Below are 25,104 nucleotides of genomic sequence, written 5' to 3'. Positions count from 1 at the left end.
GGAAACAGCGATGCCCAGTGGGCGATTGGGAAGGGAGATGCCCAGTGGGCAATTGGAAACTGAAATGCCCAGTGGGCGATTGGAAAGGGAGATGCCCAGTGGGTGATTGGAAAGGGAAATGCCCAGTTGGGCATTTGGAAAGGGAACTTAGCCTGGAAAGGGAAATGCCCAGTTGGGCATTTGGAAAGGGAACTTAGCCAAGGCAGCTGATCAGATTGTCTTGGTTTTAGTGATTGAAGATCAGTGCTTTGCACTGACTGGCTTGAGCGAGGGTGTAGGGGACAGGTGAAAGTTTTTGGTAAATGTGGCAGGATCGAGGAGAAGTTAGGCTTTATGTCGGGTTTCCAGAATGATCTGGGATTAGCCACCGGTTCATATTCGATGGTCAGGGAATACATACCCAGTCTGTGGGACCTGCCCCACACCATTTAACTCTCAAAGCCCCATATTAAAGCACTGAACATGTGCTGCGCCCCTCATCAGAAACTTCCTGTGGAACCCGAAAACACAATTTCTGCATTGATTGTGCAATAACTAGCCATTTGCTTTTTTTTAAACTGAATTGAAAGATTCAAACTGCAGTCCAGGAGGGGTTGGGGGTTGGGGACTGCTTGTGTGGTTTCTGTTGGTTTGGACTGAAAATAAGGAACTGCAACTTGATTATTTTTACTGAGCATACACTCTTACCTTCTTGATATTGTATATCCGGACGAGAATCCCTCTCCCCCGATCATTCAGGATGGAGAGCTTCTCAGCAAACTTTAGCTGCAGGTTTTGAGACATCCTGAAGCCAGACAGCTTCAGGGAACGTTTATTTCTTTCTCCGCTCCCCTGCCTCACGGCGTTGTGGACCAACCCTACAGAGACGACAGTTGCCTGCTTGAAACCAACTCGACGCGAGCTCTTCCTCCTGACAAATTCGTGGCGCCCCACCCACCCAGCTCTGCTCTCATTGGCTGACACCTCAGTGAAGCAGGCCCAAGGCCTTGTCGCAGCCTTGTCATTGGTCCGTCAGCCTGTCAGGCTGAGCCACGGCTCACTCCGTTGGGCGCAGCCACTTCCTGCCGTTCTGACCCACCTCACCAACAGGCTCCATGGCCAACCCCTGACAAAAGCCTCCACCCCGCCAATTCTGTGATATTCCAATCAGCACTAAACTCTGAACATTGGACTGTTGCTGCGGTAACCATGCCCAAAATAGAGTCTAGGCTTCAGACGTTGATCCTACCTAGGCCCTGTGTCCATGGCCCAGTGCAGCCCCCGATTCTGCCCTTGCTCCTATTCTACCAGCCCCTGTCTGGTGGGCAGAAAGCAGATGAAAGTGCCTGCTGCCATCTTGGTGTACCAATTGTGAGCTCACACCTTGGAAACGGGCAGCTAACCAACAGGATGTCACATGACATTCCTTTATGGTGCCTCACAAGATTTGCAGATTATCCCTGAGGAGGGGAAAAGAAAAAGGAACATGCTCACAAAGCCTTCCATCCCACACACGTCAGGACAGATGCAAGAATGCCACATTGCAAAGGGAGCAGCAATTTGTACTGCACAAGGTGATTGGTTAGTGAATTGGCTGTGATTAGTTACTGTGCTGCAGTGGTGAATGCACCAAGGAATTAATGTTTCTCCTCCCTCCCAATGCTTTTGTCTAATTCAAAAATGGTACAATGCCTGGATAGGTTCCTTTTTTCTTGAAGAGGACAAATCCTTGCGAATGTTCAGTAAAAGCTGTCCAACCACATCGAACACTCAGCATTACCAACATGGATGGTTTGGATTTGGTCAACACTCTGCCTACTGGCAATAGCTGAAGGCACATGATGCTTGTTGTGAACCTCCAGTAATCGGGAAGTACAGCCTACTTACCTGGCATCACAGAAGTACTGGAACTCAGATACCACACTATCCATACCTGTGGTGGCATTATGCCTTTTCTGTTTGATGGCAGTGTCCTGTTCTGTGGCTGGCATGATGGCTAGCTGCACCCAGTGCTCAGGTGCTTGAGACAGGTCTCTCGGGAACTCGAGGTAGACTGGGAATGACTTATGACTTCACTAATTCGAGCCGTCTGCTTATGTCCATCATGTTAGCTTGCCTGCAAAAGGTCTTAGTGAAGCATTTCTGAAGCCTGTGGAAAAGGCAAGATGGGAGAAGAGGGCACTGTATGGGAGCCCAGGCCCACATTGGCTCTTCAGGGAATGGAAACGCCCAGTCATAAGTGCAGGCCACCCAGCCCAACAAGCCTTCTCCACCGTTCAATGAGATCATGGTGAAATTTCCATCTCAATTCCACCTGTTCACTATTTCCTTATAGCCCACAATTTCCCCAAAGTTCAGCAGTCAAGAACCATGACACCATGTAGGATAGAGCAGCCCAAATGATTGGCCCCGCATCCACAAACATCCATTCCCTCCACCACTGATGGCCAGCAGCAGCAGTGTGTACCATCTACAATCCCCTTCAAAAGATGAAACAACCTACTTCTACAGCTTTTCAGGAAGGCTGCTCCAGGTTAAAATGCCTTCATGTACAATTTTATTAACTTCATCTGACCCCCAATGCTTCTGCCAAAGATCATTATGTCCGTTTCCAATGGTTACAACAGATCCAGCAATTTGGGACCAGTATGTACTACGTAACCCATAAAAGTCATGACACCCCTCCCAGTCTCTGTCACCTCATCTAGCCCCGAGACCCCCTCCCAATCTCTGTCACCTCATCTAGCCCCGAGAACCCCTCCCAATCTCTGTCACCTCATCTAGCCCCGAGAACCCCTCCCAATCTCTGTCACCTCATCTAGCCCCGAGACCCCCTCCCAATCTCTTTCACCTCATCTAGCCCCGAGAACCCCTTCCAATCTCTGTCACCTCATCTAGCCCCGAGACCCCCTCCCAATCTCTGTCACCTCATCTAGCCCCGAGACCCCCTCCTAATCTCTGTCACCTCATCTAGCCCCGAGGCCCCCTCCCAATCTCTGTCACCTCGTCTAGCCCCGAGAACCCCTTCCAATCTCTGTCACCTCATCTAGCCCCGAGACCCCCTCCCAATCTCTGTCACCTCATCTAGCCCCGAGACCCCCTCCCAATCTCTGTCACCTCCTCCAGTCCCAACACCACCTCCCTATCTCTGTCACCTCCTTCAGCAGCTACACCCCCCTCCCTATCTCTGTCACCTCCTCCAGCCCCCTACACACCCTCCCTATCTCTCCTATCTCTGTCACCTCCTCCAGCCCATACACCCCCTCCTTATCTTTGTCACCTCCACCAGCCCCCTACACCCATTCCCTATCTCTGTCACCTCCTCCAGTCCCAACACTACCTCCCTATCTCTGTCAACTTCTCCAGCATCTTAGACCCCTCCCTATCTCTGTCACCTCCTCCAGCCCCCTACAGACCCTCCCTATCTCTGTCACATCTTCCAGCCCCTAAACACCCTCCCTATCTCTGTCACCTCCTCCAATCCCTACACGCTCTCCCTATCTCTCCTCTAGCCCCCTCCACCACCTTCTTATCTCTGTAACCTCCTGCACTCCCCTGCATCCCCTCCCTATTTCCGTCAGCTCCTCCACAATCCTACACCCCCTCCCTGCCTCTGTCACCCCCTCCAGCCCACTACAGCCCCTCCCTATCTCTGTCACACTCCCCCATACCTTTACACCCAATAACTCTCATGTCCCACAGACCCCAAGACCCTCACCCTATCTCTGTCACCTCCTCTATCCCCTACACCCCCTCCTTATATCTGACACCTCCACCAGCCCCCTACACCCCCTCCCTATCTCTGTCATCCCCTCCAGTCCCCTACACACCCTCCACCATCTCCGCCACCTCCTCCTGACCTCTCACCCTGTCCTTAACTGTCACCACATCCAGCCCCCTACACCCCCTCCCTATCTCTGTCACACCCTCCAGCCCCTGACACACTGTCCCCATCTCTGTCAACTCCACTGGCCCCCTACACCCCCTCCCTATTTCACTCACCTCCTCCAGCCCCTACAACCCCTCACTATCTCTGTCACCTTCTTGGTTCCGCTACACCCCTCCCTATCTCTGTAACCTCCTCCAACCCCTACAACCCCTCCCTAGCTCTGTCACCTCCTCAGCCCTGCTACATCCTTTCCCTATCTCTGTCACCTCGTTCAGCCCCTCACCACTCCCTACTTCTGTCATCTCTTTACTTCCCCACATTCCGTCCATTACTCAGTAACCTCCTGCTGCCCCAAATCCCACGGCCACCTCTGCATTCCATTCACTCCAGTCTGTGCTATCAATCACCCACAAATTGTGGTGCTGTGCCTTCAGCTCCCTGGGCCCTGGGCTTTGGAATTCCCTCCCTATCCTTCTCTGCCTCCCTCGACTGCACTCTCTTCCTTTAAGATCCTCTTAAAACGTGCCTCTTGGATCATGCTTTTGGTGCTGACTGCACACCTCCTTGTGTGGTTCTGTGTCAGGCTGGGTCTTTTCATTACTCCCTGGGCACGGACTGGGAGCTTTGATGATTTTACAAACGCACCATGTCAATATCACTTTTGTATTTCATTCATAACACTTGGTTGAAAAACTGCAGTCACAGTTCCACTCAAATCCTACAAAATTTGCATGATTATTCAAGTTGACCCTGTACAACATATCCCACGCCTGCTATACAGCCCTGAGGGCAAAAACAATTCAAAGTGGAAATTGCAGAATGTGCAAAAGGTGTAACTTTTAGCCTCTGCATCATGCTTCAGGCTGATGTGCCCCACTTCATTTCAAAAACTCTGCCTGTACAATGTTCGTTCTTTGACGTGCATTTCAGCTTTAGCTTCTACAGGTTCCAGTCTCTCAGGAGGCGATGACTGAATGTTTTTAAGGCATTTACCTCAGAAATCATAGCATATTGTGCTGTACACCGTTGCAGAAGTTCATCTTAAAGTGCTCTCATTTTTTATTGCAAATATATACTTTTTCATAAATTTATAAGTACGTAGAGTCACAGAGCTGTGCAACACAGAAACAGATCCTTTCGACCAACTTGTCCATGCCAACCACATATCCTACATTAATCTAGTCCCATTTGCCAGCATTTGGCCCATATCCCTCTAAACGCTTCCCATTCATATACCTATCCAGATGCCTTTTAAATGTTGGAGATAACAAGAACTGCTGATGCTGGAGTCAAAGTCAATACAGTGTGGAGCTGGAGGCGCACAGCAGGGCAAGCAGCATCAGAGGAGCAGGAGAGTCAATGTTTCAGGCCTGGACCCTTCACCAGGGTCCATTGCCATCCTGATGAAGGGTCCAGGCCCAAAATGCCAACCTTCCTGCACCTCTGATGCTGCCTGACCTGCTGTGCTCCTCCGGCTTCACACTTTATTGACCTTTTAAATGTTGTAATTGTACCAGCCTCCACCACTTCCTCTGGCAGCTCATTCCACACACTCACCACCCTCTGTGTGAAAAAGTTACTCCTCAGGCCCCTTTTATATCTTTCCCCACTCACCTTAAACCTATGCCCCCCTAGTTTTGGACTCCCCCACCCTGGGGGAAAAGAGCTTGGCTGTTCACCCTATCCATGCCCCTCATGGTTTTATAAACCTCCCAAAGGTCACCCCTCAGCCTCTGATGCTCCAGGGAAAATAGCCCCAGCCGATTCAGCATCTCCCTGTAGCTCAAACCCTCCAACGCCGGCAAGATCCTTGTAAATCTTTTCTGAACTCTTTCAAGTTTCACAACATCCTTCCTGTAGCAGGGAGGCCAGAATTGCACACAGTATTCCAAAAGTGGCCCGAACCAATGTCCTGTACAGCCGCAACATGGCATCCATGCAAAGGTCCAAAAACAGTTTTGAAATCACTTTTCAGAAAAATACATTGGGATTTGCCATTCCTCAGAGTTTACATCCAGTTTCAAACAAAGTACTTTTGCTAATTATGCAAAGAAACTATTTGCATTCCTTCGAGCCAGTCAAGGGGGCTCTCAGATCTTATCAGAGCCTCATTATACTTTGGCAGCAAGCCCTCAGACAGTAGTGTTTCCCCACTGCTTCTTGGCAGCAGCCACCCCAAGCTTTAATGCGTCCCTCAGCACTTAGCCCTGGACCTTGGAACGTGCCAGTCTATGAAACTCGGTTGGGGTTGTTCTGGGGGACCAACAAGTTTCAGGCAGACCAATGAGAGTCTTTCACCGAGCTGCTTGTCCTCCAGGCGCAGTTGATGTTTGTCTCGGTGTGCATCCCTGGGGAACAGGCCATAGAAGACAGATTTAGCTCAGTGGAGTCAGTAAAATTGGCATGTATACACTAGCAAGCATCTGGATGGGTACTTAAAATGCTAGGGGATAGACAGCAATGGAATAAGTGCATGTCGATGGGATTAGTGTAGTTTGATGTTTCCTGGTCTGTGGGCCAAAGGGTCTGTTTCTATGCTGTATGACTCTCTGACCAAACTCCAAACTAAAGCTCCAGTCCCCTTGGTCAGAGATAGTAGGGACTGGTGAAGGGTCTAGGCCCAAAACATCAGCCTTTCTGCTCCTATGATGCTGCTAGGCCTGCTGTGTTCATCCAGCTCTACACCTTGTAGTCCTCTTGGTCAATTGTGATTGGGGAATGTTGCCAAGAAAGCAATAAGTTATGGTAATTTCAGTGCCATCATTGGTGGATATGGAGGCTTGGGGGTGGAGGTGATAGAAAATAGTCACTGGGCCCTTCCTTATTTGCATCTGATAATCAGTTTATTTTCTCCCCCTGGCTAAGAAAGGATAAGTTTGTGCTGTAGTTCACTCTAAAGGGAAGAGGTTTGCTTTGGACTGCATTTGGCCAGGTATGGATCATGTACAATCTACGAACTCTTTCTAGGCTGGAGTTTTTTACCTGTATTTTGTGGTGTGCTTGATTTCTTTGTAGAGAAAGCTTGCGGACCTATTGTTCAGCCTGAGCAAACCAGTGAGATAGCAAAGACCAATATGATGCAGGACAGTCAATGACAAAAAGGCATCCCCTCCCCCCGTTCCTCTGAAAGGCTGGAAAACAAATTCACGCCACCCAGTGGCTTTCCTCATTTGGTGTGTTTTTGTCCCTAGCAAAATATGTTTAAGTACGTGAGTCTGATGGTCTGTCATTCCACGGAACACCTGAGGGTTTTCCATTATGATTTAATGGCTCGAGAGTTCCGAGGACCTGTGAGTTTAGAATCCAGCACAGCCTTGTGATCTTTTATTTTGGTTTCATGTTCTTCTTGAGCATTCCCAAGCACTTCTCTCAATGGTGTTGAACGGGCTGTGCTGTCTCGGCAAAATTACTGGAACTACCACATGTAGAGCCTTTGCTGGGAAATGCAGGAGACCTTTATAGAGTTGCCAAGGGAAAAAGCTTTTTGTGAAAAATACAGTGAGAAACAAGGAACAAAATCTGCTCTGGTGAGTCAAACTAGGGCAGGACTTATACAGTTAATGGTGAGGTCCTGGGGAGTGTTGCTGAACAAATAGGCTTTGGGGTGCAGGTTCATGGTTCCTTGAAATTGGAGCCACAGGCAGACAGGGTCTAGGCCCGAAACATCAGCTTTTGTGCTCCTGAGATGCTGCTGGGCCTGCTGTGTTTATCCAGCCTCACATTTCATTATCTAGATAGACAGGGTAGTTTTTTTTCCTTTATTCATTCATGGGCTGAGGGTATCACTGACCAGGCAGCATTTATTGCCCATCCCTAACTGCCCAGAGGGTAGTTAAGAGTCAACCACATTGCTGGGGGTCTGGAGTCACATGTAGGCCAGACCAGGTAAGGCTGTCAGTTTCCTTCCCTAAAGGGCATTAGTGAACCAGATGGGTTTTTCCTGACAATTGACAACAGATTCGTGGTCATCATTAGATTCTTACTTCTAGATTTTGTTTTAATTGAATTCAAATTCCACCATCTGCTGTGGTGGGATTCGATCCTGGATCCCCAGAATATTATCTGGGTCTCTAGATTAACAGTCCAGCGATAATACCACGAGGCCATCGCCTCCCCTATGAAGCAGGGCAGTGAGGAAGGTGTTTGGTATACTTGCCTTTATTGGTCAGTGCATTGACTATAGGAGTTGGGAGGGTCATGTGATGGCTATACAGGGACATTGTTTAGGCCACTATTGGAATTCTATGTTCAGTTCTGGTCTCCCTTCTATAGAAAAGATTTTGTGAAACTTGAAAGGGTTCGGAAAAGATTTACAAGGATGTTGCTGGGGTTGGAGGGTTTGAGCTATAGGGAGAGGCTGAATAGGCTGGGGCTATTTTCACTGGAGCATCGGGGGCTGAGGGGTGACTTATAGAGGTTTATAAAACCATGACGGGCATGGATATGGTGACGAGCCAAAGTTTTTTCCCCAGGGTAGGGGAGTCCAAAACTAGAGGGGCATAGGTTTAAGGTGAGAGGGGAAAGATTTAAAAGGGGCCTGAGGGGCAACATTTTCACACAGAGGGTGGTGTGTGTATGGAATGAGCTGCCAGAGGAAGTGGTGGAGGCTGGTACAGTTACAACATTTAAAAGGCATCTGGATGGGGACATGAGGAGGAAGGGCCAAATGCTGGCAAATGGGACTGGATTAATTTAGGATATTTGGTCGGCATGGATGGGTTGAAGTGAAGGGTCTGATTCCGTGCTGTAGCTCCATGAATCTAACTCATTGAAGGCCCCTTTTTCTTTCGGGAAGGACGCCAGTCCCCTCTAGCAGCTCTGACCTCTGCAACTGCAGCCCCACTGCGAATGCAAATATAGAAGTCAGCAGAGTGAAATTGAAGCCTGGATGATGTGTTTCTGAAGGTGTCTGTTTTAACTTAGACTGACGCTGAGTATGATGAATTCCGACCAACTCTTAGTCTGTCCGTACGACCAGAACCACCGGATCCGAAGCAGCCGTTTTCCTTACCACCTGGTGAAATGTCGGGAAGTAAGTGTTTCTTGTCTGTTTTCACAATTGCATTGTTTTAAGATTCATTTTGTGTCTGCTTGATTTTCAGTTTTTGGGCTTTTGCCTGAGGCCTAGTTGATTTTTTTTTCCCTGCTGAAGTCCCAGTGATGTTAACATTCACAATGATGGGTTGTACAACTTTTGGGTGTTGAACTGAGGTGGTGATGACTAGTGTGTAATGCAGAAACTCAGCTAATGTTCTGGGGAGAGATAATCTCCCCTTCCCCCAATGCATCCCAAAACCAGCCCAGCTCGTCCCCTCCCCCCACTGCATCCCAAAACCAGCTCAGCTCATCCCCGCCTCCCTCACCTGTTCTTCCTGTCAGCTATCCCCTCCTCCCACCTCAAGCCGCATCTCCATTTCCTACCCACTAACCTCATCCTGCCCCCTTGACCTGTCCATCCTCCCCGGACTGATCTATCCCCTCCCCATCTCCCCACCTATACTCTCCTCTCCACCTATCTTCCCCTCTATCCATCTTCGGTCCGCCTCCCCCTCTCTCCCTATTTATTTCAGAACCCTCTCCCCATCCCCCTCTCTGATGAAGGGTCTAGGCCCGAAATGTCAGCTTTTGTGCTCCTGAGATGCTGCTTGGCCTGCTGTGTTCATCCAGCTTCACACTTTGTTATCTAATGTTCTGGGGAACCTGGTTTCTAATCCCATCATGACAGATGGTCGAATTTGAATTCACCTTAAAAACAAAATCTGAAACAAACAATCTAATGATGACCATAAACTCCTTGTCAATTGTCAGAAAAAAAACCTGATTCACTAATGTCCTTCAGCGAAGGAAACCCGCCATCCTTACCTGCTCTGGTCTACATGTGACTCCAGACCCACAGCAATGTGGTTGAGAAAAGAATTGCGGGCAATCCAAGATGACGGACATGAAAATGTTGCGACTGTAAGAGCTGCTGCTTTTTTTTTGAGGTATTTTCAATTTTGGAGCTGATTTCCTTGAATTCTAGGAGCAGTAATTATTGTTTTTATAAGACGTTGCATTGTTTTAGAACTTCTTGGGGGCGGGGGGGTGTGAAAATCAAAACAACAGATCTTTTAAAGGAGAAAGGCAGACAAAGGCAGTGACCACATAGAAAATAAGTGAAGGCTGGTACAATGACAACATTTAAAAGACATCTGGATGGGGATATGGATAGGAAGGGTTTAGAGGGATATGGGCCAAATGCTGGCAAATGGGACTAGATTTATTTAGCATATCTGGTCGGCATGGACAAGTTGGACTAAAGGGTCTGTTTCCATGTTGTACATCTCTGATTCTGCCTATGACTCAACTGGAATGGACAAGCTACTCAGTTCAAGGACAGATAGGGATGAGCAATAAATTCCAGCTAGCCAGTGACACCCATATCCCGTGAGTGAATTTGGGGGAAAAAGTAATAGATGAAAGTTCTGCCATGGGCCCATCTTGAATCTGAAAAGTTGTGTTTGTCATCCACAGAGGCACTAAATTCAGGGTGTGACAATAGTTCAATTTTCAGTTGTCCTGGGATTTCTTTTCTCTCCTCCCTTCTGGATTTTGAGTACATTGTGTTGGTTTTGTCAACGTATCAGTGAACTATAGCCCCCAGATTTTATGAACTTTGCATAGTGTGGAGACAGAGAGCTAGGGCATTGATTCATTGTTGTCAAAACGTCCAAGCACTTCCTCAGTACTGCACAGAATTGTCAGTCAGAGATAGGGAGGGGTGTCAGGACTGAAGGAAGTTAGAGATTTTTTATTTCCTGCTCTCATTCATGGGATGAAGGTGTCACTGGCAAGGTAGCATTTATTGCCCATCCCTAATTACCCAAAGGGCAGTTAAGAGTCAACCACACTGCTGTGGGTCTGGAGTCATATGTAGGCCAGAACAGGTAAGGATGGCAGTTTCCTTCCCTCAAGGACATTAGCGAGCCAGATGGGTTTTTCCCCTGACTAATCAACAATGGATTATCATTAAATTGTTAATTCCAGATATTTATTGAATTCAAATTCCATCATCTGCCATGGTGGGGTTTGAACCTGAGTCCCCAGAATGTTTTCTGGGTCTCTGGGTTAACAGTCCAGCAACAATGCCACGAGGCCACTGCCTCTCCTCTTCCACAGCCCCTCTTCTGCAACTACACTGGCACCATCACCCCCCGGGGCAGGGGGGCAGGGGAGGTTTTGTGTGTGTGTGTATGTTTTTTTTTAATTAAGCGTCTGTTAATTTTCCCACTTTGTTTTTCCATTTTCAGAATCACCCTGAACTGGCAAACGTGATTCAAATCTGCCCGTTTAATGCCAGGCACCGCATCCGTAAACCTGAATTTAAGCACCATCTCCTCCACTGTGAGGATGGCAAGCTGGCAGCAGAGGGTGGCATGCAGAGAGCTGGTGAGAGAACAGGAATCTGTCTAGTCCTGAGCACAGCCAGTGAGCAGGAAGATCCCGAGGGAGAGAGAAACAATTTTGAGCCTCAGCACTGTGCACATGTACATTGATTCAATGGGATATATGTTTTTTGATGTGGTGCAGACTCAGCTGCCTGAAGGGCCTTTTTACGTACTATACAATTCCATAAAAGGGGCAATCTTTTTTTCTGTTTTTCTCCCCCCAGCCCTAATTTATTTCATTACCTTATAGCATCACAAATATTCAACAGCTTGAATTCATTTGGCAATGTAAATGCGACAAGATGCTTTGCTAAGAGATAATGCAGGAAACACAAACTCATGCTTATACGTTGTGTGGATATTGCAAGGGGCAACCATAAGGTCTCACTGGGTAAGGAGTTTGAGGAGTATCAAGGTCATCATAGAATTCCTATTGGGGAGGAGGCAGGACATTCAACCCATTGAGTCCACACTGACCCTCTGAGGAGCATCCCATCCAATCCCTATAACCCCACAATTCCCATTGGCTAACCCACCTAGCCTGCACACCCCTGAACACGATGGGCAATTTAGCACAGCCAATCCACCCTAACCTGCACATCTTTGGACTGTGGGAGGAAACCCATGCAGACACGGGGAGGATGTGCAAATTCCACACAGACAGTCACCCCGAGGGTGAAATCAAACCCAGGTCCCTGGTGTTGTGAGGCAGCAGTGCTAACCGCTGAGTCACTGTATGCCATGTGCTGTAGGTATTTGCCTCCAGCAAAGTATTTATACTTGATTTACTAACTTGAGCTAACTTATGTCAGCTCCTGTAATATGGTACTGAACAATTTATTATCTGCGTGGGCCCGAGCTCTGACTGCCTCGTGTATGATTTGTGGAATAGTCCCTCTTGCGCAACTACATTGGCACCATCCCTCCTCTCTTTCTCCGCCACATGGCCACATTGGCACTGCCTCATGCTCCTGCAGGAAGCTCGAGCAGTTCATCAACTTCACCAACACCTTCCAAACCACACTCAAATTCACCTGGGCCACTTCTGACACCTCCCTCCCCTTCCTAAACTTTACCTTTCCGCCACCTATAAACAGATCACAACACCAAACAAAACCAAACACCATTCAACCCACGACTCCCTCATCAGCTCCACACTCCCCACCAATTCCTCCACCACACTCCCTGTACTCGTGAGAGGTGCAACACCTGCCCCCACACCTCCACTCTCGCCTCCAAACAATTCTTCCAGATCTGTCAGAGATTCACCTGCACTTCATCCAACCTGATCTATTGCGCCCAATGCAGTCTCTCTATATCGGGGAGACCAAACACACACAGGGGCCAGTTTGCAGAGCATCTACACTCTGCATGTATCAACCAACCCAACCTACTGGCTGCCATCCAGTTTAATCCCCCCTCCCACGCTTCTGATGACATGTCCATCTTTGGCCTCCTCCACTGTCAGACTGAGATCAAATGTAAACTGGAGGAACAGCACCTGACATTTCTCCTTGGGAGCTTACAGCCCTATGGCCATAACATTGATGTCAACAGCTTCAAAATCCCTCCACTCCCAGCCTTATCCCATGTCCAAACCTCCGCCTCACCTGACCATCTTCCTACTCACCTATCTATTCCACCCTTCCCACTGACTCAATCACAGTAACCCCCTACTTGCATCCACTTACCACCATCCCACCTGCCCTTCCCCCCCAGACCCACCACTCCCCTCTATTTAGATTAGATTAGATTCCCTGCAGTGTGGGAACAGGCCCTTCGGCCCAACAAGACCACACCACCCCTTGAAGCATCCCACCCAGACCCATCCCCCTATAGCCCACACACTCCTGAACACTACAGGCAATTTAGCATGGCTGATCCACCTAGCCTGCACATCTTTGTGGGATCCTTGCGGGAAGAAACCGGAGCACCCGGAGAAAACCCATGCAGACACTGGGAGAATGTGCAAACTCTGTACAGACAGTCACCCAAGGCTGGAGTCAAACCCAGGTCCCTGGTGCTGTGAGGCTACAGTGCGAACCACTGAGCCAATGTGGTGGCTGAGCCACTGCTACCTCCATGTCACAGATACTTCAGAAGCTGGGCTAATACTCAGCAATCCAGCTAGAACACGCTGCTGGCTGCAGGTCATGCTTCAAGTGGTCCCAGTTAGGATGGAGCCTGAGACTTTTATAACCTTGGGACGCATGCTATGAATATAGCATTGCTGCCATGAGCAGGTCCCTTCAGAGTATAATGTGTCATGCCTGGCTTGTTGAGAAAGTAAGGCTAAATTTGGGAAAGAAAACCTACTATGTTACCCTGCCCAACCCTTGTGATATTTTTTCTGAAAAAAAATCCCAAACTACTTACATGTATGGGTAAAAGTGGGGAATTATTTCAGGAAATGGCTGTTGCTGTCAGTTTATTGGTGGTTAAATTCGAATAGAAAGGCAATGATGGCCTAACTACAAACTTAAAGGGAGAGTAGATAATTGCTTTTCCATTATCACTGCTGGCTTTAATTTTGAGGCTCAAAGTTCAGCAATTCTGCTGGCCCTTTCCATTCCTGGTTGATGACTGGTGGAGGGGTCTGTTGGGATCCAATTTGTTTTCTGGTATCTTCTGGTTGCTTTTTGTGTAGAAATCAAGTGTGTTAGTGAGGGACATGAAAGAGTGATGGAGGCTATTTGCATTCCAGCAAATATCTTGAGTCCAGTATCAGGACCATGTTGATGTAAGGGTAATGCCACTGGACTAACAATCTGGAGAGCCCAGGCTAATGCACGAAGGGCATGAGTTCAAATCCTACCACAGCAGTTAGTGGAATTTTAAATTCCATTTGGAATATAAAGCTGGCCTTTGGTGACCGTCACAATTATCATCAATTGTTGTAACAACCTTTTCATAATGCACATCCGTGGCTCAGTGGTTAGCAGTGCTGTGTCTCTGTGTCTGTGTAGGTTTCCTCCTGGTGCTCTGGTTTCCAATCTAAACATGTCCAGGTTAGGGTGGGTTGGTCATGCTAAATTGCCCATAGTGTGCAAGGACGTGCAGGCTACGTGGGTTAGCCATGGGAAATGCGAGGTTACAGGGTTTGGGTGGGTCTGCGTGGGATGCTCTTCAGAGGGCCGGTGTGAACTTAATGGGTTGAATGGCCTGCTTCCACACAGTAGGGCTTCTGATTCTTTAGGAAAGGAAGTTTGACTTACATGTGACTACAGACCCACAACAACGTCGCTGACTCTTAACCACCCTCTGGGCAATTAGGCATAAATGCAGGCCTAGCCTGTGATGCCCAGCTCACCTGAATTAAAGGGATGTCCACTTTATCTTTATGGACAGGGCAAGTTGACCATCTTCCAGCTTTGAGGTACTGAGGGGTGCTCATGGTATCTTGTTAATTGGGGTCCAGATGGCTGGTCTGTGATACAGACTGATGCCTACAGTGTGGGTACCATCCCCATCACCGGCTGAGGTTACCATGAAGGGCAGTCCCTCTCAGCCTCTCCCATTTCCTGAGGTAGTGTAGCCCTCCGTTTAAGCCACCACCAGTTGTGTCTCCCTGAGAGAGAGGCCCCATGATCTGGTAAAAATATGGCAACTTTATATAATCAGTGTGAGACTGGGAATGGAGTTTGGGATCTTTCTGCTCTGAGTTTGTACTGGCAATATCATCGTCCGTATGTGCCTTACTCAATAACATTCTGGAATGGTCCACTTCAGAACTATCCTTTCTCTCTTGCCAGAAAACCCATTCTCATTTTATGTCGAAAAAAAGAAGTTTATTTCTTTCTCTCTCTCTGACGTCTCTCAGTTCATCTATGCTCATTTTCTTCCAGAATTTACTTTTCCGGTTGTCTCATCCAACTCCGCACCACAAACTGGTAACAGAGAGAGACTTTCCTGTGGAGAGAACTGGGATGATGGTAGGAAAGTTTTGCTGAATATCTGTCTCTAAGAATGGTGTAATGTTGAATCTGTAGTACAGCTGGTGTAGTATTGTTAGCTTTCCTGATTTGGACTTCTTGTATCTTATGGGAGCAGTTAGCTCAGTTAGTTAGTTATGATGCTGACAATGCAGGAACAATTCCTATACTAGCTGCCTCTTCCAATTCACTATTAATCTGTGATGTTGTGATCCACCAGTTAAACGTACTCCTGGTCATCTCCCTCACTCATGAGCGAGCAACCTCGGGAGATTGGTGACTTTCATCTCCTTCTAACTTATCTTTTTTCTTTTTTTTAAACCTACCTCCCCTTTTTATCTTTAAAGCTTTTTAATTTCGCTAGGGGTGAGTTAGTGAACAGTCTGCACACGTGAGTGTGTGTGTGTTTTTGCTGAGAGTGAGGGTCTCTTTGACCAAGGTTGACCATGGAGTTCAATGTAGGGCTCCTTAGGAAATCTGTCAATTAGCAAAACAGCAGAAAAGATCAGGATGAAACATTCACAACAAAGATTTTGCTACATGATATTGCCGGGGCTGAAACTTTTTTCACTCAACCACAGGAAGCTGAGGGGTGACCTTTACTGAGGTTTATAAAATCATAAGGGGCATGGGTAGGGTGAATAGCAAGGGACATTCTGAGGAGTTTGGAGGAAGGGTCACCAGGCCCTTAGGGTGGCACAGTGGCTCAGTGGTAGGCACTGCTGCCTCACAGCATCAGGAACCTGCATTCAATTCCAGCCTTGGGCTAGTGACTGTTTGGAGTTTGCACATTCTCCCTGTGTCGGCATGGGTGTGCTCTGGTTTCCTTCCAAAGTCCAAAGATGTGCAAGCTAGGTAGATTGGCCATACTAAATTGTCCCCAGAGTGCTCAGGGATGTGTAAATTAGGTGGATTACAGGGGGGATGGGCCTGGGTGGGATGCTCTGAGGGTCAGTGTGGATTTGTTGGGCCAAAGGGCCTGTTTCCACACTGTAGGGATTCTATTCTAGACCCAAAACATTAACTCTGATTTTCTGCTTCACAGATGCTGCCAAACCTGCTGAGCTTTTCCAGCAACTTCCGTTGGGTGGGAGAGTTCAAAGCTAGGGGGCATATTTTTAAAGTGAGAGAGCAAAGATTTAAAAGGGACTTGAACCACCCTCTGCACGAAAAAATTGCCCCTCATGTGTGGAATGAAGTGGCAGAGAAAGTGGTAGATGTGGGTACAGTTACAACATTTAAAAGACATTTGGATGGGGACGTGAATAGGAAAGGTTTAGAGGGACATGGGCCAAATGTCGGCAAGTGGGATGAGATTAATTTGAGAAACTTGGACAAGTTGGACGGAATGGTCTGTTTCCGTACGCGTTCTATGACTCAACTCACTAGAAACTCTAGCTATGGACATCTAAAGAGGCCATAAATCATTAAAATAGAACATACTAAATAGCTCCAGAAACTGCCCACATTCTAGTGAATAATAGAAATATACACTACAACAAAACGTGGAGCAAGTGGTTTGCTTGTGTTTTATTCTGAAGAATGAGAAGATAGCTCTCTTTGTTTCTTCCGTTGGTGATGGTTTCCCTTTATCTATGAACAACTGCTGTCTGGCTCTGTGGTTTCTGTAAACTTCTATTGACATGGCTATACACACGACTGCCTTCCCAAGTCCAGTACAGACCATTCCATCGGTGTTGGATCCACTACTTTTTGTCATTTTTATATAAATGATTAGGGTGTGAACATAGGAGGTATGGTCAGTAAGTTTGCAGCTGACACCAAAGTTGGAGATGCAGTGGGCAGTGAAGAAGGTTACCTCAGAGTACAACAGGATCTTGATCAGATGGACCTATGGGCTGAGGAGTATCAGATGGAGTTTAATTTAGATAATTGTGAAGTGCTACATTATGAGGTGCATATAACTGCAGGACTTATACATTTAATGGTAAGGTCCTGGGCAGTGTTGCTGAACAAAGATGCCTTGGAGTACAGGTTCATAATTCATTGAAAGTGGACAGGTTAGTGAAGAAGATAACAAAGTGTGAAGCTGGATGAACACAGCAGGCCAAGCAGCATCTCAGGAGCACAAAAGCTTCCAAGATAATAAAGTGTGAAGCTGGATGTGCTCCTCTGATGCTGCTTGGCCTGCTGTGTTCATCCAGCTTCACACTTTGTTATCTTGGAAGCTTTTGTGCTCCTGAGATGCTGCTTGGCCTGCTGTGTTCATCCAGCTTCACACTTTGTTATCTTGGATTCTCCAGCATCTGCAGTTCCCATTATCACTGATACAAGGTTAGTGAAGAAGGTGTTTGGTACATTTGCCTTCATTGGTCAGAACATTGAGTACAGGAGTTGGGAGGGTCATGTTGTGCCCGTACAGGACATTGTTTAGGCCACTTTTTGAATACTGTGTTCAATTCTGATCTCCCTGCTACAAGAAGAATGTTGTGAAACTTGAAAGGCTTCAGAAAAGATTTACAAGGATGTTGCCAGGGTTGGAGGGTTTGAGCTACAGGGAGATGCTGAATCGGCTGGGGCTATTTTCCCTGGAGCATCGAAGGCTGAGAGGGACCTTTATAGAGGTTTATAAAATCATGAGGGTCATGGATAAGGTGAATAGCCAAGGTCTTTTCCCCAGGGTGGGGGAGTCCAAAACTAGAGGGGTGTAGGTTGAAGGTGAGAGGGGAAAGATATAAAAGGGATCTGAGGGGCAATTTTTTCACACTGAAGGTGGTGCACGTATGGAACGAGCTGCCAGAGGAAGTGGTGGAGGCTGGTACAGTTACAACATTTGAATGGGTACATGAATAGGAAGTGTTTAGAGGGATTTGGGCCAAATGCTGGCAAATTGGACTAGATTAATTTAGGATATCTGGTCAGTATGGATAGGTTTGACTGTGTGCTGGATATCCTAATAAAAGTAAAATAAATTATCACCATGAACTGGAGATCTGAAACAAAACCAGAAAGTGCTGGTGAAACTCAGCGGGTCTGTGCAGAGAGAAACAGCATTGTGGGTCGAGCATGTCTGTTCTTCAGTACTATTAAAAGTAACATTGAATCAGTTACAAAGATTGCCTGTACAGTAATGAATGACAAAATAGCAACAAAGCACGAACTAGATTTTTTTAAAAACTCACTGGTTAATTGCATCAAGTTTGTTAATATCTTTAAGCTTAAGAAAGAACAAGTGGTTGTTATTGATTATCTGAGAACATACAGGTAGTGTCTGTAGTGGTGAATACGTAAAGAAACACAAGATTGGGGGTGACACAGTGGCTCGGTGGTTAGCACTGCAGCCTCACAGCACCAGGGACCCGGGTTCAATTCCAGTCTCCAGTGACTGTCTGTGTGGAGTTTGCACATTCTCCCCGTGTCTGCGTGAGTTTCCTCCCTTGGTCCAAAAATGTGCAGGCTCGGTGGATTGGCCATGGTAAATTGCCTGTAGTATTCAGGGGTGTGTGGGTTTTAGGAGGGACAGGTCTGGGTGGGATGCTCCAAGGGGCAGTGTGGACTTGTTGGGCCAAAGGGCCTGTTTCCACAGTGTCGGGAATCTAATTGAGTAAGTCAATAAATTCCTCCGAATGGAAGGCATCTTGGTTTGCAGTGCTTGGGATCCAGACTGACCCAGATCAAGAGCTATTCCAATTCCAGGACTTTAATAAATCAAAATGTTGTAGATGCCTGAATTGTAATCTCCAAATAAAAACTGGGAAGGGTCCCTTGACCTGAAACATAAACTTCCATTTCTCTCCAAAGATGCTGCCAGACCTGCTGAGCTTTTCCAGCAATTTCCAGTTTTGTCTGTAATCTTAAGTTTTCTCTCTCTCCATAAACAGTTCCTTTTTTAGATTGGAAAGTTGCTCATAGCTGTACAGCATGGCTTTGTAAAGGGTAGGGGTTGCCTGTTGAAAGGTCTGTGAAAATGTGACAAAAACAGTGGACAACAGAATGCTTTTAAATGTTACTTTTATATGGGTTTCCAGAAGGCATTTTTGTAACTATCCTCTACAGACTTTCAGAACTGTGAAAATGCCAGCTGTATCCAACAATGTAGGCAGGGATGAATTACTTTAACTTTGACCTAAAGAGGATTGAATGGGTTACTTTCTAAGCCCAGAAACATTGGAGGTGCAAACAGACTTTGAGGCTGGGGTTATCCAGGTATATACAGATTCTTTTGTCCCTGTTCATGAAATGTTAATCAGAACAGCTATGGAACATTCGCCTTTCAATCTAAGGGTGCCAAACAAAAAGGAGGCCACAGTTATCCTTCAGCTAAACTCTGGCCTGGAGAACTGTCAGCATTTCAAAGTGCCATAGAAACATAGAAAATGAGAACAGGAGTAGGCCTTTTGGCCCCATTCAACATGATCATGACTGATCATCCAAGTCTGTTCCTGTTTTCTCCCCAGTAAAGTCGCCTTGTTTTCCTTTCCATATATTGAATTTTGCCTCTTTAGAAAATCATTTGTACTTATCCTGCTGTTGGTAGCTTCATGCTGGTATTGTCACCCCATGTCTCTGATAGGCCTAGCAATGATAAAATAAGGTTAGGATGAATTAACATTAATTGCTGCGCTTTTCTGTCTTTTCTTCTCACCCTTCAACCCCTCACCTCCTACAGAAGAGGATGAAGCCTCATCTCCTTTTGTCTTTGGTCAGAGTAAGTTTCTCAATGGTAAGAAGATGTAGAGAAGGTGAGTGGATTAATATTACTGGAGTGGATTGGATTCTGAGAAACCATATCCTTGTACATGAGCCTCACAAGCCAGAGAGGCTCTAGTTCTGGAATATTCCATTTCAGTTGCCACTAACAGGATGCGATATTCAATATTCTACATCTTCGAACTCTCCAAAGGCCAGGTTACTTCACCAATTTTTTTGAAGCGTTGCTGGTTTTTGAGTTTTCTGAATGAAATCACGCCAACAGATGGACTTCAGATGTGGGTTAAACTTACTCCTGGTCATCTCACACTCTCATGAGTGAGCAATCTCAGATTACATTAACCTTCATCTCTCTCTAAGTTTTATTGTTTTCTCTTTTTTTCTTAATCAACCTTCCCTTTTTATCTTTTTTTTAAATTTTCCTAGGGGTGAGTTAGGGTACAGTCTGGATAAGTGAGTGTGTGTATGTTTTTTCTGTGAGTGAGGGTCTCTTTGACCAAGGTTAACCATGGAGTTCAATGTAGGGCTCCTTAGAAAATCTGTCAATTAGCAAAATGACAGAAAAGATCAGGATGAAGTGTTCGCAACAAAGATTTTGATGCGCAATGTTGCCGGAGCTGGAGGGTTTGAGGTATAAAAATAGGTTGGGACTTTTATCACTGGAGCCGAGGGAGTTGAAGAGTAACCTTTTATAGAGGTTTAAAAAATCATGAGGGGTGTGGATAGGGTGTATAGCAAAGGTCTCTTCCTTAGGGTGGGGAAATTCAAAACTAGGGAGCATTGGTGGGCAGCACGGTGGCTCAGTGATTAGCACTGCAGCCTCACAGCACCAGGGACCCCTGTTCAATTCCAGCCTCGGGCGACTGTCTGTGTGGAGTTTGTACATTCTCCCCGTGTCCATGTGGGTTTCCTCCCACAGTCCAAAGATGTGCAGGTTAGGGTGGATCGGCCATGGGAAATTGCCCGTCGTGTTCAGGGGTATGTGGGTTATGGGGGATGGGTCTGGGTGGGATGCTTCAAGGGGCGATGTAGACTTGTTGGGTCAAAGGGCCTGTTTCCACACTGTAGGGATTCTAAAGAAAGGACATCTTTAAGGTGGGAGGGGAAATATTTTAAAAAGGATATGGGGGATGGCTTTTCAGAGGGTTGTTCATATGCGGAATGAACTGCCAGAAGAAGTGGTAGATGTAGGGAGAGGTACAACATTTTTAAGACATTTGCGTGGGCACAGTAAAAGGGACAGGTTTGGAGGGATATAGGCCAAATGCAGGCCGGTAGGACTAGCTTGGTTTCGGAAACATTTTTAGCATGGACGAGTTGGACCGAAGGGTCTGCTTCCCGGTTCTGTATGACTCTAGTCGTTTAACAAGTCTTCAGCAGGGCCATTGACAATAAAGCAGTCGGTTTAGATTATGGGTTCCATGCTTTCGATTAAATTTGTTTGTGACGTTTAAATTTCGACTCTGTGGCACCTGACTGTGTATGGAGCATGCCCATGTGTCTGTCCTTGGCGTGCTGCGATGCTCCAGCAAATCACAGCACAAACTAGAGGAACAACATCTCCTATTCAGACCCAGAACGCCAGCCTTCCTGCTCCTCTGCTGCTTGGCCTGCTGTCTTCCTCCAGCTCTACAACTTGTTCTCTCATTTTCAGAATACTCAGTTCAACAGCTTCAAACTGTGAACCAACTCCCATTCCTTCCCTTTCTTTTAGCATTACTTGTTAAATCCTCTGTCACCCTTTCTCCCCTCCCCCACCCCAGTGGGACAGTCTGGCAGTTAGACACAACATTGTTGTGCCAATCTCACATTCAAATCACTTCATCTGAACTATCAACATCCTTTCTGCACCCCCCGCCCCCCAGGGCTCAACACATCCCCCCCCAACTATAGTAAAAATCCTTAATCTGAACTATCAACAACCTTTCTCCCCAGCACTCTGCACCCCACCACTGCCACGTCTCCCCACATCCACACCCCCCCACCCCCTCCAACTATAGGATAAATGCTGCCCCCTGCATATCACTTCAGCTCTGATGAAGAGTCTTCTGAACTTGAAAGATTAGCTTGCTCTCTCTCCATGGCTGCTGCCAGACCCATTGTGATAACCAGTATTTGTTTTCTGTATAGAGCAATATTGACTGGCAATTGACAAAATTCTTTATTCTGAGTGATGTACACCTCCCATCTGTGCGCTCCACTGTAAAACAAAATGAGTTAAGATATTTTCTTCCACTTTAGCCGACCAGTTTTTTGACGACATCAGATGAGATGCCATTTACCTCAACTACTCTCTCCCCAAATAAAAACTTAAAGAACTGTGGATGTTGTAAATCAGGAACAAAAATAGAAGTTGCTGGAAAAGCTCTGCGAGTCTGGCAGCATGTGAAGAAAAAATTCAGAGTTAACATTTCGGGTCTGGTGACCCTTCCTCAGAACATCCCAAACTCTCAACCCACATTTCAAAGTCCTAGGTCCTAACCCATCAGTTGAAGTAAAATAATGACTTTTGGGAAAGGTTTTTCATGATCACCATACAAAATAAACGTTTGAATGGACTAGGTCACGGATGACGCACCCATTTCAGTGAGAAGAAAGTAAGGAAGAGGAGGCTATCCAACTCTTCAAGCCTGCTATCCCTTTCGATGAGGTCATGGCTGATTTTGCAGGGGAGTCAGGAAGTGAGCCACTCACTGCAGGATTCCTAGACTTTGACCTGTTCTTGTAGCTTGTGTTTATGTGGTGAAGTCCAGTTCAGTTTCTGATCAATGGCAAACCCCAGGATTTTGCCAGCTGCTTAGAAGTGGGCCATTCAGCCCTCATTATCCATGTCAGCCCCCCCGTAGAACATTCCAGTCGTTTCCATTTCCCGTGAGACAAAAATACTGCAGATGCTGGAATCCAAGGAAGACAAACAAGAAGCTGGAAGAACACAGAAAGCCAGACAGCATCTGGAGGCAAGAAGCAGTTGATGTTTCGGGTATTACCCATCTTCAGGGCCCTTCAACTTCCTGTTTGTCAACTTCCATTTCCCTGCTCTATCCCCACAGCTCTGCAGATAAGTCATGCAATTTCTTTTTGAAATCCGTGTTTAGTCTCTGCCTCCACCATCCTTGTTTCCAGAACAATTAGATAGCTATTTGGAGTGGCAAAAGCATAAAATCCCTGCAGTGTGGAAGCAGGACATTCCACTCATTGAGTACACACCAACCTGCTGAAGAGCATCCTACCCAGACCCAACACCCCCACCCCCCCACCCATATCCAACATCCTATCCCTGTAACCCTGCATTTCCCATTGTTAATCCACCTAACCCGCACATCCCTGCACACAATGGAAAATTTAGCATGGCCGATCCACCCTAACCTGGGCATCTTTGGATTGTGGGAGGAAACCAGAGCACCCAGAGGAAATCCATGCAGACATGGGGAGAATGTGCAAACTCCACACAGACAGTCACCCTGAGGTTGGGATTGAACCCAGGTCCCTGGCGCCATGAGGCAGCAGTGCTAACCACTCGGTCATTGTGCTCCCAAAATGTGCACAACTATGAGGAGAGGGTTGCAAAATGGGGCTATTGGTATAAACTTTTTGAAGTGGGCTCAGACACTATGAACAGGAGTGGCTCTCTGCCATATCATGCTCTGGAAAAGCTAATTGTGTACTTAATATTTTGCACTGCATTGAAAGAAAGCATTGATCTGCCAAATGTGTTGAGCGAACATGCTCTATTTTGCCAGCGGCTTTGAGTCTCAAATCTTTGCTCTGTAGCTTCAGTAACTTTCTCTGGTGAACAGTGTGTAGAGAGAACACGTTTGTAAATTTTAGATTTTGGGATAACCATATGTTTGAAGGTATGTTTATCAGGGTTTTAACAAATGAACTGAACTCTTTTCTTGTTCCTTTTCAGAAAGAACACAAGGATGTGCTTCATTTGAGCGACTGTGTGCAAGGCCTGAAAAAATCTTAGATATACATTTTTTAAAGGAAATTCTACATTTTGATAACTTTTATTTCTAAAAGTGAGAGTTTTAATGTTTTACTCAATTTTTGGAAAGAACTTTGAGATGTTTACAGTTCAAGCATAGTCTCTGGAGTAGGCCTTGAAACCCCTACCTCTTCAGTTAAGACTGCTCCCACTGAATGTAGTCGGACATATTGTGGTTCAAAAGTTCCCCTGAACTGTAATCTCTCACTGCCCAAGATCAACAAATCGTTGTGAAGCAGTGACAGTTCTTTAATGGCACATCATGCTGTGTAGATTGCAGATCTGTTGTCCTTGTATTTCCCATTTTGATATTTTTTAAACCATCTCTTCACTCTGGATTTGTACAAATCCAATCTAACAAATGACATTGATGTTTTAAAATTAAAGTATTGATACTGGAAGTTTGTGGGGTTTTTGCTTGAACAAAACAAAACTGAGGCAGGTTTTAAGTGAGCAGGAACACTTTTTTTTTGTCCAACTTCATCACATCTGGAAGAGTTTGAAGTGTTTCATAGCCATATAGTTCAAAACTACTGTCAGACAGCACATGGATTGCATGGAGTCTGACATATGACTGTGATATTGTAACTGTGTTTACAAGAATGCAATAAACTAGTTAACATACCAAAGCCTCTCTCATCTCTCCCAGCTGGACCCTGAAGGTTGATAACCCCTATCTCAACCTTTACAACTGTTTTTAATGTAACATGAGAATCCCTCTCTAAGTCACTGATTTCTCGTCCCCAAAGTGGCTGCAGCATTATAGTCATGTCCAGCATGGAAACAGACCCTTCACTGCAACTCATCCATGCCGGCCAGATATCCTAAATTAATCTAGTCCCATTTGCCAGCATTTGGCCCATATCCATCTAAACCCTTCCTATTCATGTCCCCATCCAGATGTCTTTTAAATGCTGTAATTGTACCAGCCTCCACCACTTCCTCTGGCAGCTTATTCCGTACACACACCACCCTCTGTGTGAAGAAGTTGTCCCTTAGGTTCCTTTTAAATCTTTCCCCTCTCACCTTAAATCTATGGCCCCCTGGTTTTGGACTCCCCCCCCCCCACCCTGGGGAAAAGACTTTGGCTATTCACCATATCCATGCCCCTCATGATTTTATAAACCTCTATAAGGTCACCCCTCAGCCTCAAAAGCTCCAGGGAAAATAGCCTCTGCCTATTCAGCCTCTCACTGTCGCTCAAACCCTCCAACCCCA

The 25,104-nt window shown here is 46.4% G+C and overlaps 2 protein-coding genes across 2 annotated transcripts in view; one reads left to right on the top strand and one right to left on the bottom strand.

Moving 5' to 3' along the window:
* The window catches only part of LOC125448199 (nck-associated protein 1-like), a 148,079-nt gene extending 147,174 nt beyond the window's left edge, over nucleotides 1-905 (bottom strand). Inside the window, exon 1 of the mRNA XM_059643439.1 lies at nucleotides 688-905. Coding sequence (XP_059499422.1) covers nucleotides 688-783 — 96 coding nt within the window. The 5' untranslated portion in view covers nucleotides 784-905. The remainder of the gene's footprint in view (nucleotides 1-687) is intronic.
* A 599-nt stretch (nucleotides 906-1,504) lies between these two features.
* LOC125448184 (gametocyte-specific factor 1-like) lies at nucleotides 1,505-24,455 on the top strand. Its single transcript, XM_048523283.2, has 6 exons — nucleotides 1,505-1,553; nucleotides 8,792-8,900; nucleotides 11,158-11,296; nucleotides 15,141-15,227; nucleotides 19,858-19,930; nucleotides 23,809-24,455. Exons 1-5 carry the CDS (start codon nucleotides 1,513-1,515, stop codon nucleotides 19,923-19,925), a joined length of 444 nt encoding a protein of 147 aa, XP_048379240.1. The 5' UTR covers nucleotides 1,505-1,512; the 3' UTR covers nucleotides 19,926-19,930; nucleotides 23,809-24,455.
* The last annotated feature ends 649 nt before the right edge of the window (nucleotides 24,456-25,104 follow it).

This window comes from Stegostoma tigrinum, chromosome X (assembly GCF_030684315.1).
Source record: "Stegostoma tigrinum isolate sSteTig4 chromosome X, sSteTig4.hap1, whole genome shotgun sequence".
NCBI classification, from domain to species: Eukaryota; Metazoa; Chordata; class Chondrichthyes; order Orectolobiformes; family Stegostomatidae; genus Stegostoma; species Stegostoma tigrinum.
Note: the sequence above shows the minus strand (reverse complement) of the source record. Positions and strands in the feature narration are given on the sequence as shown.

Bases quoted from the DNA above. Each gene is read 5' to 3' on its own strand.
- LOC125448184 (XM_048523283.2), top strand. From the start codon at position 1,513: ATGCCACATTGCAAAGGGAGCAGCAATTTGTACTGCACAAG. The intron at 1,554-8,791 runs GTGATTGGTTAG...GTTTTAACTTAG, and splicing joins AGCAATTTGTACTGCACAAG to ACTGACGCTGAGTATGATGA. The intron at 11,297-15,140 runs GTGAGAGAACAG...ATTTTCTTCCAG, and splicing joins GGGTGGCATGCAGAGAGCTG to AATTTACTTTTCCGGTTGTC.